Raw genomic sequence first — 17,330 nt, 5'->3', positions numbered from 1 at the left:
TGGTTTATCCCTGAATCTGAAGGGACGTGTGTATCAAGCTACAGTACGGGCTGTTTTGTTGTATGGCTGTGAGACTTGGCCTATTCGAACAGCGGAACTGAGACGTCTTCAGGGGTTCGACAATCGTTGTTTCAGAACCATAGTTCGTGTGAGTTGGTGTCAGCGAATCCGTAATGAGGCAGTTAGAAAGCGCAATTTCGGTTGTGCAACGGATACTTCCATTGAAGAATGTGTCCAGCACCAGAAGCTGCGTTGGTTGGGACATGTGTCACGTATTCCGAACCATCGTTTGCCGAAGAGAGTGCTGTTTTCCATGCCCAACTCAGAGTGGCGTAAACAGAGAGGAGATCACGAAACGCTTGGGTGCTGTCTGTGCTACTCGCCTTCCAGGATGGGGACCGCGTGATCCTCATTGTGCCTGGTTGGAGACACTACAAGATATGGCTGCCGACCGAGTTAGTGTCGTTCTTGTTGTCAGTTTCTATCCAGATTGCCTAAGTGAATGTCTGGAGGTGTAGGCACCTCGGAATGATTGTGTTAAGCTAGCACTAAGTCCCTCCCCCGTCCACCTTTACTTTTTTCTTTACAATAAGGCCTTCAAATAAGTCATGGCTGTACGGCAGTGAAGCATCAGTGTTGAACACTGATGTCATGCTGTCGATGATAATGATAATGCCCTTAAGGCCACAGAGACCTCCGTCCAATTTCAAGTAAATCGTTGTGTGAGCAAACGTTCTTGTTCCGGTGATGGTCTCGAATCTTCCAAGAGTGGTGTGCGGCCGATGATTTCAGGCAAGTATACCTCTCGGTTTTTCAGTACCGAATAACTTCACTTACGGGATGGAATCCCAATCGAATAGGCGTCTGACTATTTTATCATCCAAGGCCTTGAATTCAGACATGGTACGTTTATTTGCGAACTTCTACCACCTCACAGCCAAGCTACAGGTCACCTGCGCACCAGTTAGAAATAAATCCAAATAAATGCGAATAAAGTATTACCGGGCGGTATATGCACTCACTCTGAGCAGCCACTGCACAAAAGCACAGTAGACAATCAGGTTGATGCGTTCCCAGCGGTTTGGATAGGGGCCATAGAAGCCTTGAGCTGGACAACGTGGTTTCGGAGTCAGCGCAGCCAGAATGAGCAGAGCAGAGACGATTCCCATCACGGCAATGACCAATGAGATACCCAGCATGAGGAAGAGCTCCATTTCGGAAAATGTCAGCTGTGTTAACGACTGAGTGGGTAGAAGACAATAGAAACTTAGCCCTCCCGTCTTATCCGTCGGTTGAGAAAAGGGATCTTAGCGGTAAATATTTCTCCCTAGCAGTGAAGCACTAGCACTTAGGTTGAAACAAGTGATGATAACGATGAGAGCAGTGAGCTAGTTTAGTCACCATTTACTCTGCCCCAGTCACTCACTCTCTGGCTTCCCTGGATTCTTTCGATGCCTGACCCTGAATTTAGCTTTCGAATAACTTTCCCATAGCTTCTTAGTGTTGTCAGTGTGCCATTTTGTAGTGTAGAAAAAGTACCATGATGAAGATTGTCAGCTTCTCTAAGATCCCACGGAGAATAAACAATAGAAAGGTCATCCTACTTTGCAGCAACAGTCAGAATATGAAACTGATCATCCTGTCAGGGCAAAGTAGCGTCACTGGAACAGCTGTCTTATTACGGTTTAGTAAGAACATAGAACTTATCAACAAAAGAAATTTTAGTAACTTGGTTCGGTGAATTAACTGAAACTGAAATCTGGGGAGACAGAAGCTCAGTTAAGCTGTTTCCACCCATAATCATGACACTAGCTGAATCTTCAGTACCGTCCAGTTAGCTTACTCATTTGGGCTTCAGCGCTGTAATTATCTTTACTGACTGCAACCTTGCTTCTCAAGGTATCCCCGTGACAGAAAGACTAAAGGAAAGCAACGAGACAACGATCAGGGACTCCCCATATTACGAGCAATTGTACTATGAGGAAGGGTACGATCGTACTGTTCGGTGCAACAGGTTAATAAAGATATTGAGGTGTTCTATCCATGCAAAAAGCAGCCCCATATTTTGGGTGGCCGGGATACTACCCTTCCTGAGAGAGACGGGTCAGAATAATCCAGATAACGATGTTGATGAGGTTCCAAACGCATCTGTCATGCTCAGTAGGGTCAAAAGTAAAACATCTGTGTCCCGTATCTTGTGGCCTCTAACAAGACCAGTCCCTTAATGCTAAGTAGATCAGACCCTTTAGTCGTTTGCTTCGGTAAAGTTTGTTGATGAAGGACGGGGCACAGTTTGCGTGACTAAGCCAAAGGATCAATATCAACAGTGAGGTATTAAGAGAATACATACAATAGACCCTCTAATCGGTTGCTTCGGTAAAGTTTCTTGATGAACGACGGGGCACAGTTTGGACGATTAAGCCAAAGGTTCAATATCAACAGTGAGGTATTAAGAGAATACAGTAGAAGAGTGAAGATGTGTTAGCTCCGACTGAGGACATGGCAGATTAGAACAATTTTGGGCTGGGATGAAAACGACGGATCCGAAAGTCGCAGATTGATTATGGTCAAGTAGCTTCAGCACCACAAAATCGACGTGGCTTTTGTCAAATCAAGTCGTTTGTCGATCAAGGAACAATAAAGGAAGTTGGGTGCACATCCTGTTGGTCAGCACTACTACTGGACAGTCGATGAAAAAACGAAGTACGATTTTCCGTGGCCGATCATGTAAATGGAAGAATGACGGGTGAACCGACCACATCAATGCAAGGACAGTGGCAATGGGGCTTCGAATTTCTCGCCACTTCTGTGTGTGTCCACTGCATCTGTGTGTCACATCCAAGGGTGCATGTTCTTTGACAGGTATAATTCATGGTGACGAAATTCGTTCAACTTGACTGATCTGTTGGTCAAGACCAATCACTTATGGACGAGCCGACTACTATAGAGCTCGATCAATTTAGTCAATTTGTGACTAGCGTGAACGCTCGACAGATAACGCGCAAACATGCTAGGCTGTGGCGGACCCCGGATAATGCCCATGCGTGTGCAGCTATCCCAAATCAACCAGAACGACAATAAGTTACTGGAGCTCCAAATTTTGCGTTTCTCGAAGGATGCCTAACTGACCGTAAAAGGATTACCAGTTCGATCAGTCAGCGTATGTCAGCTGACAGAATTGGGCAGTTTGAAATTCATTTAATGCTTGCCATCAGCACCAACATAGTTCAGTGAAACGTAAAAACCCAGCCACACCAAAGCATCTATAATTTACGGAAGTACATTTCGTCCTCTCCAGTGATCTCCTCTGATGTTGTCATCAAATTCGATGAGATAAAAGTTCAGGAATGAGGATACTCAATAAAACTGATTACGTATGTTCCCATGACTCTCGTTTGAACAATCGCCCTCCTGTCCTGAGAACACACTCGCCTCCCATATCAGATGTGCGGAGTTCAAACCCAGAAACGGATATTGGATATGCACTGCTGATGAGTTCTAATAAGAATGAAACTCGAGTCTCCCTCTCTCTCTTCCCCTCTGGTGTGGACTCACGAGAATGATTGCGCCAGGACAGGAGGACGTGTTCAAACGAGAGTCATCTGAGTTTACATTCTGTGAAATCCCGCAACCACAAGCAACTGAAAAAACTGGTTATCCCAGCAAGCAGCTCGAAACACTCCGATAATAGAAGTCACCACGGCCGTCGGAAAAAAAGTCTTTTACCTGGGTGGCATTGAACGTCTGTTTCAAGGTAGAGGTCAGAAGATGGTTAGCGCTTCAGAAAACATGCAGGTTGCAAAAAGAAAGGGGTGTAGCTGTGCTCTTTTACGACTAATAGGCTTATTGTGGTTTTGTATTCAAACTTAGGTTTGATTTATTTATTTACACACTACTCTGGACGTCCGTTCTCCACAGGAATTATAGTCTTCAGCAGACGATAGACGTCAGTCTACCGTCAGGAGTCTTAGGGAGTTAGTGTGATCGCCACAGAGTGCCAGGTGCATATATATCCACCCAGCTGCAGTAAGCCTGGATTAGATACCACCAGTCGATTAGTGGTATGAAAAGTCATTACTCACTAGCAATTTTTGGTGCGCTTCTCTATGCCAGACTTCTGAGGATGTGACAGATATCGCATTACGAATCTCCACTCCTTGCTTTCTACTCGCTAGCCACCATAAAGATATCACTGTCCCATATAAGGTTCACTGCTCTTTGTAGATGTGCACCTGTCCTAACGTCTGTGGTGAAGTGGGAGCTCAGTAAAACTATAACGAGAGTCTTTGGGACAAGCGGCCGCAATCCTTGATGATACTGGCTCTCAAGGGAGTAATGCAAGTTTGGTGAGAGCAAAAGCCACACTTCGCAGATCCGAGTTATCACTTCGCTCACTCTAATACGGCTAGCAAGATAATTACGTTTGCGGGATTTTGATGAACGACGAACAGAGACCATGAAACTGTGTCTCCAAAAGACAGTCAACTTTTTAACCAAAGAGGCTCCACATAGTGAAGCTCTGGCTTCCTACACTAGACAGAGTGCGGACACTCCAGTAACCCATGTGCAGTGCTTTCTAGACAGTGAAGAGAGCAAGGGAGACTCAGCTTGCTTATTTGTCACCTTGCCAGTTGAGGTAACGTCAGGAGCGTCAGATCCGGGGTGCGACCTAGTATGAAGGGAGGTTCGCATTGTAAAAATAACCATGGGTTAGCATTGGAATTCTTGTACGAGCGACGATTCCAGCCCCATGAGACTTTTGATTCAGAGCAAACCTCGGGCTTTTGGACAGCCAAATTCGGACTTCAATGAAGAAGGAAGGGTTTTGAATCTCTGGAATGGCCAGTGTATCTTGAGCCAACGTTGGATTTGGCGTTTATTTGAGTTCCATTCTCTAACCTTTGTACATCCAAGTGCAACCTCCAGAGTAACAGGGTTCCATGATCACAGTTGATCGCCATACCCTTCTTCTGCCAATCAACCGGCAGAAATAATCATTAGCTCTCCTGATTTCCATCTCGTGGCTTATGTAGCTCTATTATTGCCGAATGATGCTTGTCATGTTATGTTGTCGTCATTTGGTCACAACATGGTTAGTACTGTCGCACCACTGAAACACGCAAAAAGTCACTTTCGTAGATTAGACACACATTGGCTGAGATGACAAGGCCTTAGCAGCCTTGAGTGAAGAGGTCAAGCTAGAAACACCAGAAGTCGGTTGAAACCCTGTTCAGCTGCATCTGCACATCCAAAACTTGAGCATTTTGCCGTGTATTTTAGTTTCACAAAGTCTTTCAAAAGCAAAAAAGGCGACTACCAAAATCTATGGTCAAAAGTTCATACACGACTGCCAGAAAGGGGATAAAAGAGCCAAATGGATGATAGTGTCCAGGTGTTAGTGATACCAACGCTTCACTGTATATGGTGAAAGCAATGTTTGACAGAGACGAAAGGGTAAACGAGGATGAGGTTACCCGATAAACTGGGTGTCTTCCACTGTATCTTTGTGAGTGTATACTACATGAAAATACTGGAAATAAATCAGAGAGGACAAGAGGAAGATACCACTTCGGGGTTAACATGTCCGTAGCAAGAAGTGATTCCATTCTTAGGAGGTGGACTGGCTCCAAGTACTGGCCTTCGAGAGTAATGTCGGACAAAATTGAAAGTGGGTTCCGTCAACTTGCTGCTAATCCCTTCCAACGGTTGGTGATACGCATGCCATGTGAAGTTTCATTGCTGTATCAACACGTTTTTTACAGCATTTTCCGCTCCGCTCCGGCATGTTTTTCCTACTCTCCGGGCGTTTTTCCATGAAATCCCTCCACATTGACCCCAGACAGTGACGTCGCGTTCAGTGTTTCCAACAGCAGTTCTTAGTGGAAAGTTAAGAAACAAAGTCACTTTATAAAAACTGGTCCTCAAGGATGATGCCATCTGTTTTTTAACGATGTTTTTCAACGATCTTCTAAAAGCCCATCCAACCTATATGTCATACAGCCATACATCGCTGAACATCCCCACATGTCATCATCATGTTGCTCAGCTAGAATACTAACCTTAACGAATCTGACAGCTTTTCGTTGCTCGTCTAGGTATTCTTCGCTTGGATAGAGATGTTCAAGATAGTCCACATCGTCGTCCGGATAATGAGAAGTCCACCACGTCTCCCTTGTTTGCTTCGTCTGCTTTCCCAAACCAGAGTTTAGATCGTCCTCCAGGAGTTCGCCGCGTAGAAATTTCTACGATCAAAAGAAATTTGCAATATTCTTGAAACTGGGATACTTACTTGCATACTTAGTTTCTAAGAGTTGTATTGTGCTTGTTCAACAAGTATAAGCTGGAGGAGCTTATAGTATATTACGTGGGAGGGACAAGTGATGCCTGTAAATTGATTCGTTGTTGCGTGTGCACCTAGAATCATTTAATATGCTTGGTTTTTGTATTTATATGTAACGCAGCTTACTCCCCTATGATCTGAATCAAAAGTCAAACGGTCCCTCTGAGGCGAAGCGAACGGAAAAAATCGACGGGTTGGTTAATATGTACGTATCTTACAGGTAGTTAGATGCTATGCGGCATGTTAATAGACCAAATGCACCTAAACATGCAGGGATTTGGGAGCTTCATTTGAACTTTGTCTCTCCAATTAAAGGTGATCTGTATTAAAAGTCTGGGAGAGGATGCACTGTACAGCTCTTTCGTCGCTGTTGCGGTGCGCATCTGGTCTGCTCAGAGAAAATAAATCCCACAAGGTACGCGAGCCTTCAGTGTTAGAAATCTTCACTCCAGGAATCAGCTCAAACCTAATCATGTTAAGTGAACTGCACGATTGAAAAATGATGATGCCGTATCCTGTCCACGTGCGGAATGGTCACGCACTTGATTAGTTTGCGGTAGCCGAACGGCTATCAGCCAACATCTGGCGGTTTCAAACTGTCCTGAAGCACGCACTACTGACGATTCTAAACAAAGATGAAACAGTGTATAGTGCTTCCTGGCTTCTTAACGTAAATAAAGTTTGCTTGTGTGATGGAAGTTCAGTTTGGACTTCAAAAGCTCCTCATTAGCTACAACATATAGTGATGTCAAACAACGGAATACAAAGTGTGTTCATAAACTTGACATCTTAGCTAGCCAGTTGGATCTACACTTATTTTTACTCAGCCTCCTAATTCTATAGGGTTCATGCCAGTTCAATAGTAGCCAAATGGTACCACACACGGATCAGCGTCACTTGCGTACGGTGGTACCTGCACACAGTATCTAATGACAGGCATATAAATGGAAGAGTTAACCACACCAAAACAACATTTATTTTTCTGATTCGACCCACTCAACCAGAATCGACTGAGAATGATAAATCTTGTTCGCTCGTTTCAGCATCACTTCAGTAATAATAAGAGAAAAGTTGTAAAAAGACAGGATATTTTGTAACCAACTCTGTTTTATAGCTTTCCACCGTTGTAAACCTGCAACGGTGGCTTATATAACGGTCCAAAATTCACAGATTTTTTTACGCCAGAAACATTGGAATAATTATGTTAGTACTTCTTTTTGCTCACATGATATGAGGAGCGGTATAGTATATCAAACGATTGGCCAGTGCTGAAGGGTTAGAAAACAACAACTGCTAAAGCCACACATCTTGGGGATTTGGAAAATTCTCAGTCTAGTCCGATTATAAAAAACAGCGTATCAGCTATGTCTGAGGTTTATGCATTTAATTTGTACAATATCGGCTACAGAATTGCAGTCAACGTCTTCGATTTTAGTGAATCGTCACCTAAATGTGTTGCAACAGCGATAAGTAGGATATCATAAGAGCAGTGATGAAAATCAAATCGAGACCTAGTGGTAGCCGTGCTTTTGAATTTTGTCAAAGACTTAATTAATATGATCTTCTTGGTTGATATTAAGATAGTATACTAGGAAAACGCCGACCATCCAACATTCACCGTCTAATTAAGGGATCAATATCTCTGTGGTGAGATGTGTAGGGGTTTGGAAAACACCAACTTACTCCGCGAATTTTGTTGAGCAAATCATTGGAGCACTGCACAGGTGTTGCCAGTTCTACAGAATAGGTTGACGGTCGATCATAGGGGCATTCATTACATTCGTGAACAGGTTCTTTTTCATCGGTGTAGCTATTCTCACCGCACGGTACACAAACGGGGTCGTGTAAATCCGCGATCAGCTGAGACAATAAGAAGACGAATGTGTTGCAGATTGACCGTAATCAAACTATGATTTTCGTTATGGGATCAAAATTTGCCAAATTAGACAAAGCGCCCTCCACAAGAAACCAGTAGAGTGCATGTTCTGAACTAGGCTTATCGCCTGTAAAAAGGTTCGTTAGCAAAAGCGCCACTGACATTCGTAAGGATCATTTTCGGTTTATTAACCAGCTTTGCCTAACAATGCTAATTTAGGAATTGCATGATATAATAAGAGGTTTCAGTTACCTACCTAAATATAAATCTAAATACTCCTGTAAAACGAGATTCTGTACAAGTACGGAAACCCAGCTTTGCACAGAAGTTAACTGGAGTAATAATCCTCTCATAAATATTTTAGGAACGCTAGTGTTGGGGAGGAGTTGTGTTAAAAATTAAACACTGATAAAAAACCTCGAAGGAACCTTTATTTCACTGTATCTGCAACCTGCTTTCCTGTCTCTCATTGTGCTCAGAGAAATGACATTGAATAACTGGTACGGCTCGAGCTGACTATGCAGTAAGGAAATATGACATGGTCTTTGCTACAGGCCAGAAAAACGTGGCTGACAAGTGTCGTTTCCAGACCAACTTCTACCAATTTTGAAAGCCTTCCGTCTTGGATATCGCGAGTAAACCACATTAAACGACCTAGGCTAACAGCAGATGATAAATATGAACTCCGAATGTAACGCACTACCCAGAAGTTTTCTGAATTCTTCACATCATTAACGAGAGATGCGGCTGGATTCACTTGAGCCTGCGTCAAAACCAAATTCGTTTTCAAATGAGAGTATTTGTCACACACTGAATCTTGATGCAAGTGGAAAGTGTGACGACAGGATTTAAATACTCTAGTTTGCGGCATGGTTAACTAAGTTGGCTATGTTTTCACTACTTAAACGACCTGTAACTCACTTGTCTGCTTGGCTTGTCAACTTTCAGTCTGTAACCCAGCGGACAAATGCGGTGTTCGTAGGAGTATGGAGGGCTACGTAGGTGGCGTTCGACAGGGGCGGGCGCGCAATGAGTTATTCGTGGTAGGACATTCAAGCGTGAAATACCCAGTTCTTTACTGTCAATGCCATTCAAGCCCTCTTTTTCAACCAAGAAACAGTTTTTTGCCTTTAAATTCATCCTGGAAAGAAATTGAAATAAGTTTTTTTCAGTACTTAATTGAGGAAAATATTACCCTCGTTGAATATCATTACGATAGGTGTATCATTGATTTGGAGTTAAATATGGCAATACGTATGTGGTTGGATCCCACATATGATGAGTTTCATCTTTACTGGAATTCATCAGTTGGCCACAAATGGTCGAACACCCGACTCTTGGACTAATCGCTTCAGGCCACATCACACATCCACTGGATGGTTTGATTTTAGAGATGATCCTTTGTCCAACTGACTGTCAGCTGGATCAGGCAATCTACTGACTGCGGATGAGAAGTCAGGTTAGTCATCTATCCCCGCGGACGACCTCATAGCGGTCAACGTGAAGGCTTTTTCAATTCCATCGAGGATGAGTGTGCTGATTACCTTGTTTAGGATAACGGATTTGATCACAGAATTGTACAGCAATCTAGAAAGCTGTCGTAAGATAGGCCACAAGCCAGACACATCACCATGGAAAACATCATCTCCGTATGTTCGTGCTGTTTGTCGGATTTTCCTGTTGGCAAGATGAGTATGAAAGAAATACCGATGTTTTTGACATTTCCTTAAAATGTAGAGTCTAGCATGAACAACGCAATCAAACCATTAGACTGTATTCGCATGATCTACAGGAAGGGTTTTATCCGTCTGTTATATCTTCCACTCTGCTACCACGCACTATGAGTGACTAGCTCCGGATTACTTTTTTCCCGTAGTATGACAAAATTTTGTAAAATGCGAAATTTCAAATAAAACTTGCCAAGACAAGATATTGCATGGTGTTATCTCTTTATCTCTGTTAGCACTATAAAGCCCGGCAGAAAATACCCCTAGGATAACCAGTTTCATTTCTTTCTAAAAGACATTCAAGTAGAAAACCTAGGAAGATGAAACTATTTGTTTTTGAGGACACATTAGAAGCTCTACGCAATAAATCATAATTGTTTTGCCTTAGCTAGAAAGCAAACTGTGGAAAATCGGTGATCAGTGGCAACACCCTAGCTTTATTCTTGTGTATTTCCGCCGGAAAGTAAAACTACCATCAAAAACCTCTGGAACCAATGAGGCTTATGAAGTTTGCCCAGCAGATCCTTAAAAATGGCAGGAAAGATTAGGGAAATCCTACTAACAGGTTTTCTTTTCACTCCATATACAAACACCTACTCAACGAATTGCAGTTCATCATAGTGGAGTTGTCAAAGTGCCATGTGGTTGTATAAGGTCCACTGCATTTCGTGCACAAACAGCGATGAAAGCGGATAAACCGATATGAAAGTCTTGAGCCGCTAGTGAACCTGATGTCTACAATATTAGACATGACAAGCAAATGCATTGGCTAATGCGTTGTTTAGATCTGCTTGGAGAGTGGTAATATATTTCTCCTTGTTTTGAAATTCTGCGGTTAGCATCACTGGGAGGTTTTTTAACAGGTCTGTGGTAACCCACATCTGATGAGACGGCTGGATCACCAGGCTCAACATGAAGAAGGCACAGTTTTGAATCTGCCGACTTCGAAAAGTAGAACCGATGGATCCCGAAGCATTTGTAAAGCGTACGGGGATAGACTAGCTCATGGAAAAAGCGCTCATGCAAAGTACCGATGGAATTCACCGCCTCTGCCTCCCGATAAGCGTCAGAACCTGAAAAGTTTCAGTTTCCCCTCTTGATTAGTTTCCATGCTCGTGATTAGCCGATATTACTAACCAACCTTCCTTTCCGTGAGAGGACTCGATTTGTAATGCTGAACCTGTAAGCCTAGCGTCTGAGGCGCCTAAAAGCGTCATAAACAAATGCCATTGTCAAAATATACCATCCTTCTAGTCGGAGTGAACAGGAGCGCAAGTTAACATCAGCGAAAGTTGCGTCAACTCGACAAGCTGACGGTCAGACAATTCTGTTTCCCGGCGTAATTCACAAGCGTTCTGTTAGTAGTGTGAGGGGAGCTCGGAATTTTGTCACTGTGCTTCCGGCTTTTCAGCATAGATTAGCTCCTTTTACAGAATGAAATACTCACAAGTGTTCTGCTTAGTTTCACTACCTTATCATTCCATTCCGCTACGGTCCAGTGAGTCAGCTGACTATGATGCGTTCTCAACCTTGGACGAGCACCTTGAGCGGCAACAGAGCATCACTCGACTCCCACCGCATCCAACTCACATGGGATAGCCGCTCTACCCAAGTCTGCACCGCAGGTGCCTGAGGTAACTGAGGTGTGCGAACGGATGGAAGAGGTAAAATCCCGAGTGTAAAACACAAGGGGCGCGTTTATGTCATGCTGATTGAAGGTAGGCCGCAAGGCAGCGCCTTGAATCTCGAGACAATGAAGGCCAAGAGTGAGGAAGCTTCTCCTCAAAGTACCAGCCTGCCTCAAAAAGATGTATCTGTCACACTGCCGACTATCTACTTTGAACGCCTACACTGCTGCAACGGAGAGCGGCTAACATTTTTTCTGTGTGCTTAAACACTCCATGTCACCGGACAGCCCGGATGTGACTACCTGTTCCGCAAGGGTCAGTTAACCGCATTGACATGAGCCAGGCGCGAATGAAGCCGCACTCAAACTACACATATTAACTTGAACCACAATTTAAGGGGCCCATCTTGACTTCTATCTACATGAGATCTACTGCATCAATCAAATTAAGTCAATCATAGAAACGTATATAGTTTACCTCGGAGACACTTCAAATCCATTTTATTCGGCAGTCTGTTTGGCTGTACCCCCACAATCTGGTGACTTTATGCACGTCTGTACAATGTTAGTTGTGCGGTAATGTCTGATGGTTTCACTATTAAAAAGTTCGAAGCCGCACACTTGTTGACCAGTTACAGAATTTGAAATACATTTCTCATCATGACTATGTGAATTGAGCAACCCAGTAACAAACTTTAGTGCTTGCAAGCACTGAAAGCCATAGCAACTCCTCGATTTACATATGAACCTAGTAGCAGCTTTCCGTCAGGTGACAGCCTCAGCTGGTATGCTCCGTAATGTTTTATCCGCCAAACACAGTGTAGGTGAATACTGCCTGTGTCTCACTGAGATTTCGATGCCTCAGTTGGTATGCTCCGTAATGTTTTATCCACCAAACACAGCGCAGGTGAATACTGCCTGTGTCTCACTGAGAGATGGAGCGTGTACCATGCATGACAGTGTCCAGAAAACTGGACAGTAGACAACGCGGTAATCACGAGACAGGACATGGAAGGTTCTGCTGGCGAAGAAGCTACAACCGAAGTGTGGAAGTGTATAAACTGACTTGAAATGAGTGAATAATGATGAGATTATATTCTGCTGGACTGACAGCGTTTTCCAAATGGAGTTATTCTAAACGGTGCAGCACAGGGTTTTGTTGGTCAGCATGGCCGAAGAAACTGGTTCACATACACTTTGTGAAATACAAAGCACTCTAAGGCAAGAGCTTGTCTCAGAAAAATGAAGGGTTGTCTTTCTAGAACTGAGATCTGCAGGAAAAAGATTTGCGGCCAAATCAAAACTGAAAACCTGGGCAAAGCTCATGACAAAGATAACCGCATCAATTTAGACTGAAATCCTTTTTGGATTCGTGATGCTCACTGATGCACACAAAAGCGATTCTCGAGTCACTTGAAGAATTATCTTCTGTATGACAACAACTGTATCCCATGGTTTCTGACAAAAGGACTGGATCGGTATCAGGGTCTTTTTTTTCATTCTGTTGGTTCAAGATTCACTGTGACTGATTCCTCATCACATTTCATTTGATGGGTCTAGTGTTCATGAATTGGAAAGCGTCCCATCCCTAGAGGTAGTTACTAAAGATAAGTAAGGTTCCATTTCAAAGTGCTTTACGTTCAGCTATTTTGAAGAGTGTGACTACCACAAACAGTTTCTTATTCTCTCTTTAGAGAATAACGGCCTGCGTCCGTTGTGATTCCTTAATCAACATATTTGGGGTCAGTGGCTTTGGATATAATCAGATAAACTGCGGTTGTACAACGGTGAAACACAGAGATCAACACTAACGTTGCTGTCTCCGATGCTAATGACGGGTGGTCGTGTTCTAGACTTCATAGTACCCGTCATCGGAGCAGGGCGGCTGATATCACCTCGTGCTTGTTCTTCAGGTCAGAATGAAACTAAACGAATGTGTCCTACAGAACACCTTGGAGTATTCAAGTAATTGGTTTACCTTTTCAATAGGATTGGATTTCACTCTCAAGTTTCAAAAATTGGTCAAATGACAGTCAGCTTTATAAACCCGAGCAGGTATATCAAATAACTGGGTGCGACAAACGCAGTGACCCTGCATTCAAATACTTAGACAGTGTTTGAAATACTGAAGTGAACTACACTTGACTCTGGCAGGCCCCATTATGAGTTCATGGTATTTTTTCTCTTTTTGCATCACGCTTTCATTATGATTGCTACTCTGTGGTTGACGTCCATGACTGCATCATTTTAGAGCCTGCCGACCTCAAACGCCTCAAGCGCCAAATAGTGAAGAGCCTAAGGAAAGACCGAGAGCTCTGGTGGACGTCGAAAGTTCGGAAGATGGAGAAGGCTTTTGCTTCGGGAAACAGTCGTTTCCTATGCCAACTGATAGATTGGACTGGCCCTAGGAAAACAACGGTTGGTGAAGTGATAAGCGAGAATGACGGCTCATTAATTTACTCGCAAAAAACGTCGACTGGAAAGATGGGCTGAACACTTTGAAGAACAGTCTAGCTGGCCTGCTGCAACGGAGTCTGTGGAGATATTGCATACGGGTGAATGGAATGCAAACCTTGATCACTCGTCGGAAGAAGAAATAAGGTACGAAATATTCGCACTTGAAAATAAGAAGGCACCAGGACTGGATGGTCTCTATTCAGCCCTCTCAAAAGAAGATGGAATAACCCTGGCGGCCCATCTAACAAGACTAATTGGTGCGATATGGAGTGAAGTGCCTTCAGAATGGGACATGCCAACAGTAATTCCCATCTCCAAAAACGGTACGCGGACGCTTTGTGAAAACCACCGTGGCATCAGCCTGGTGGCATTGGCATCAAAAGTCCTCTGTGGTCCTGTCCTATGACGATTGACTGAACACAGGGTGTGAACAAAGCTGAGTTCCGTCCTGCAAGAGGTTGTATCAATCATATCTTCACTCTCCGACAAATTATGGAATAGCAACACTGCTTTCAGCAGCAAAAAAATGGCTGTGTTACTCGATCTGTAGACCGCCAGGCACTATTGCAGTGTCTGTGAAGCATAAATGCTTGACCCTTCTTAAGGCACTGTACGCCAACTCCGGCGGAAGTGTGAAGGTCTACGGGAATATTGAGACGACATAGCTCTGCATGGATCTGGTGCTGTAGGAATGCAAACAACTTAAATTAATCTAAATTAATCTGCCTCACGGTTTGACATGCACTTTACGCCTGCAAAGTGTAAAGTGCTACTGCAAGACTGGGTAGGGTCGAACCCTAGCCTCATGCTTGTGGCTGAGTCGCTTGAGACAGCAGACAAGTTTGCCTAACTGGGCAGCCGTATCAGTCCAGGTGGTCTCGCGAAAGATGATATTTTCATCCGGATTGGGAAGGCTGGAACAGCCTTTGTGAACTTGCACCACTTATTACGTAGGCGTGACATCAGCTTATCCGTCAAGGGTCGAGTTTACAGTGCTGCGATGCGCTCCATATTACTATATGGATCAGAAACCTGGCCGCTGAGCGTCGAGGATGTAAAAAACTTTCAGTGTTTGACCATCGATGTCTTTGGAGCATTGCCCGAATCTGGTGGGAACACCGAATTACCAATTCTGAAGTTCGTCAAATAGTTTACGGAAGAAATAAACCACCCACGATAGATGAACTAACCACTCTTCACGGGTTGTTCTGGCTTAGCCACGTGCTCCGTACGCCAGTCGACTGACTTCCTAGTAGGGTTCGTTTCCCACAACCTTGTGAAGGATGGAAGCGAGCCAGGTTAGGTCAAAAAATAACTTGGCAGCAAAGTACGACAGCCGATCAAATGCAGCTGGTCATCGCCATCTTCCTGGATGGGAACCCCGAGACGGGCCACATCAACAGTTAGAGACATTGTCAGACATGGCTTAGTCGCGCCCTCAATGGCGCTCGTGCATCTACGCTATTGCCTTCCCCCACTTAACAGTCCTGTGATTACGCACATCCTATCAACTCCCGCCTTCAGTCAGTAGCTACCTCCCCACCTCCCCAACTCATCGGTGGACGAAACTCTGGCAGGTACAGCCACTGTACAACAAGTACGCGCCTCTTACAGCTGATAATAACGATGATGAATTTTTTTACCCACACAACACTTCAACCTTTTATGGAGTCAGCCTACATAGTCCACATAGGCGCAACAGCTCAACGCATTTTCCATGGCTCATGGCCTAGTTGCATTCCAGCACCTAGTGCTGTATTCCAGCTGGACGTACGGATAACCATGAAAATCATTGCCGTTCTGAAAAAAATATCGGGGCACAGTGGTCGATTTCCGTACCATGCCTGCCTCCAAAGCACCCGGACTCTGGTTGATACAGCGGTGGCAAACGTCTTCCGTGCGTGAGTTCGAAACGTATCGCTCCACCCACGTTCTCTTGAGTCAACCAGCCACATCAAGCCCACCGTGATAAGGCCTGTTCAAATCACTCCCATCGGTATCGAGTCTGGATCGCTCCACGGCTGCGTGCCGATGTGGGAAACCAGGAGAATGCACGACGGTTTCGGCCATCGCAATCATCGGGCGGAGTTCGAGACACATGTGACAAAATCGTTGTGTCTGTGGGTATCGCAAGAAAGACCAGATGCAGCCGTAACCGTGTTAGGAACTCATGACACTGGAGACGTGGGAGGTAATTACGACAGTGTCAAGCAACCAAGGTGGGCCAATTCTACCTGGTTAGGTTGACCGCATACGAAGAGTGATATGATAGGGGCAGCGCGGTTATAATAGCAATGAGGCTATGCTTTAGTTCAGTATAACTTTGTGTACAGCTGTGTACCCAAAATGTATGCAGTAGAATGTCATTCAGAAACGATGAATCTGAAGTTTTATTAACCTGTATTAGTAACACCAATTGTCGCGCTGTTCCTCGGATCACAAGAACGCATTTCCCACCTAGTTGATCGTTACAACAGAATAAGAAGATTTGCACAATCGGGTTTCTGGTCCGATGCAAGCAATAACATGCCTTCTCACGTTGAACACTGGTATAAGCTGATTGTTAGAACATGAATTCTGCATCCGGAGTTAATGATACTTTTTTATTCCCGGATAACGTGACCGGTAAGTATTGCTGTTGGTGCCCAGTTGATATTCCTGGTGGCTCTAATATGCAAGCACCGTCTACAACACCAGGCAGGTACAGCTGACTCCAACCACTGTTGTTCGGTTACAACATGGTGGAACACTAGCCAACAACTGTGCGCATATCAGAGACAAAAATTCGAAAATCAATGGATTACTCCTAGTGGGTCTGTTACTCGGTCAAAACGAAGTCCCATGGACTAGTTTCTTCAGGTGTGAGGCAATGTACCTTCAATAACGGATCCAAAAAACTTTATAGTTGTAAAGTAACATCGTGAATGAGTGTAAGGAGGTCATCCGCACGGAGTTTTAAGAAATCATGGCTATTTGCTCTGGAAGTATGCTATTGTGCTATCAGAATACTAAAGGGTATGCTGAACTTTGTTAAGATTTTGAAAATGCCAGCAGATGCCAGTGAAATATCATTTTTCACTACCAGTTCCAGAAACCGGTGTCTAGAAGAGCTGTCTTGGGAGGGTCAAATATATGGATACGGTGGCGTAGTGTTAGTGTTGATCACTGATCTTATGTGGTCGGTGGTGGTGGTGACCGATGTCTAACTGTCTTGGGAGGGTCAAATATATGGATACGGTGGCGTAGTGCTAGTGTCGATCACTGATCTTATGTGGTCGGTGGTGGGGTGGTTGATGATGATGA

At 44.2% G+C, this 17,330-nt stretch overlaps 1 protein-coding gene across 1 annotated transcript in view; it reads right to left on the bottom strand.

Annotated features, from left to right (window-relative positions):
- T265_11924 (hypothetical protein) overlaps positions 1-17,330 on the bottom strand; it is a gene marked incomplete at both ends in the record, with an annotated part of 44,935 nt that overhangs the window by 3,647 nt on the left and 23,958 nt on the right. The window contains 4 exons of the mRNA XM_009178749.1: positions 1,023-1,241; positions 6,060-6,242; positions 8,024-8,200; positions 9,138-9,357. Coding sequence (XP_009177013.1) covers positions 1,023-1,241; positions 6,060-6,242; positions 8,024-8,200; positions 9,138-9,357 — 799 coding nt within the window. The remainder of the gene's footprint in view (positions 1-1,022; positions 1,242-6,059; positions 6,243-8,023; positions 8,201-9,137; positions 9,358-17,330) is intronic.

The sequence above is a fragment of the Opisthorchis viverrini genome (assembly GCF_000715545.1).
Source record: "Opisthorchis viverrini unplaced genomic scaffold opera_v5_668, whole genome shotgun sequence".
NCBI classification, from domain to species: domain Eukaryota; kingdom Metazoa; phylum Platyhelminthes; class Trematoda; order Opisthorchiida; family Opisthorchiidae; genus Opisthorchis; species Opisthorchis viverrini.
Note: the sequence above shows the minus strand (reverse complement) of the source record. Positions and strands in the feature narration are given on the sequence as shown.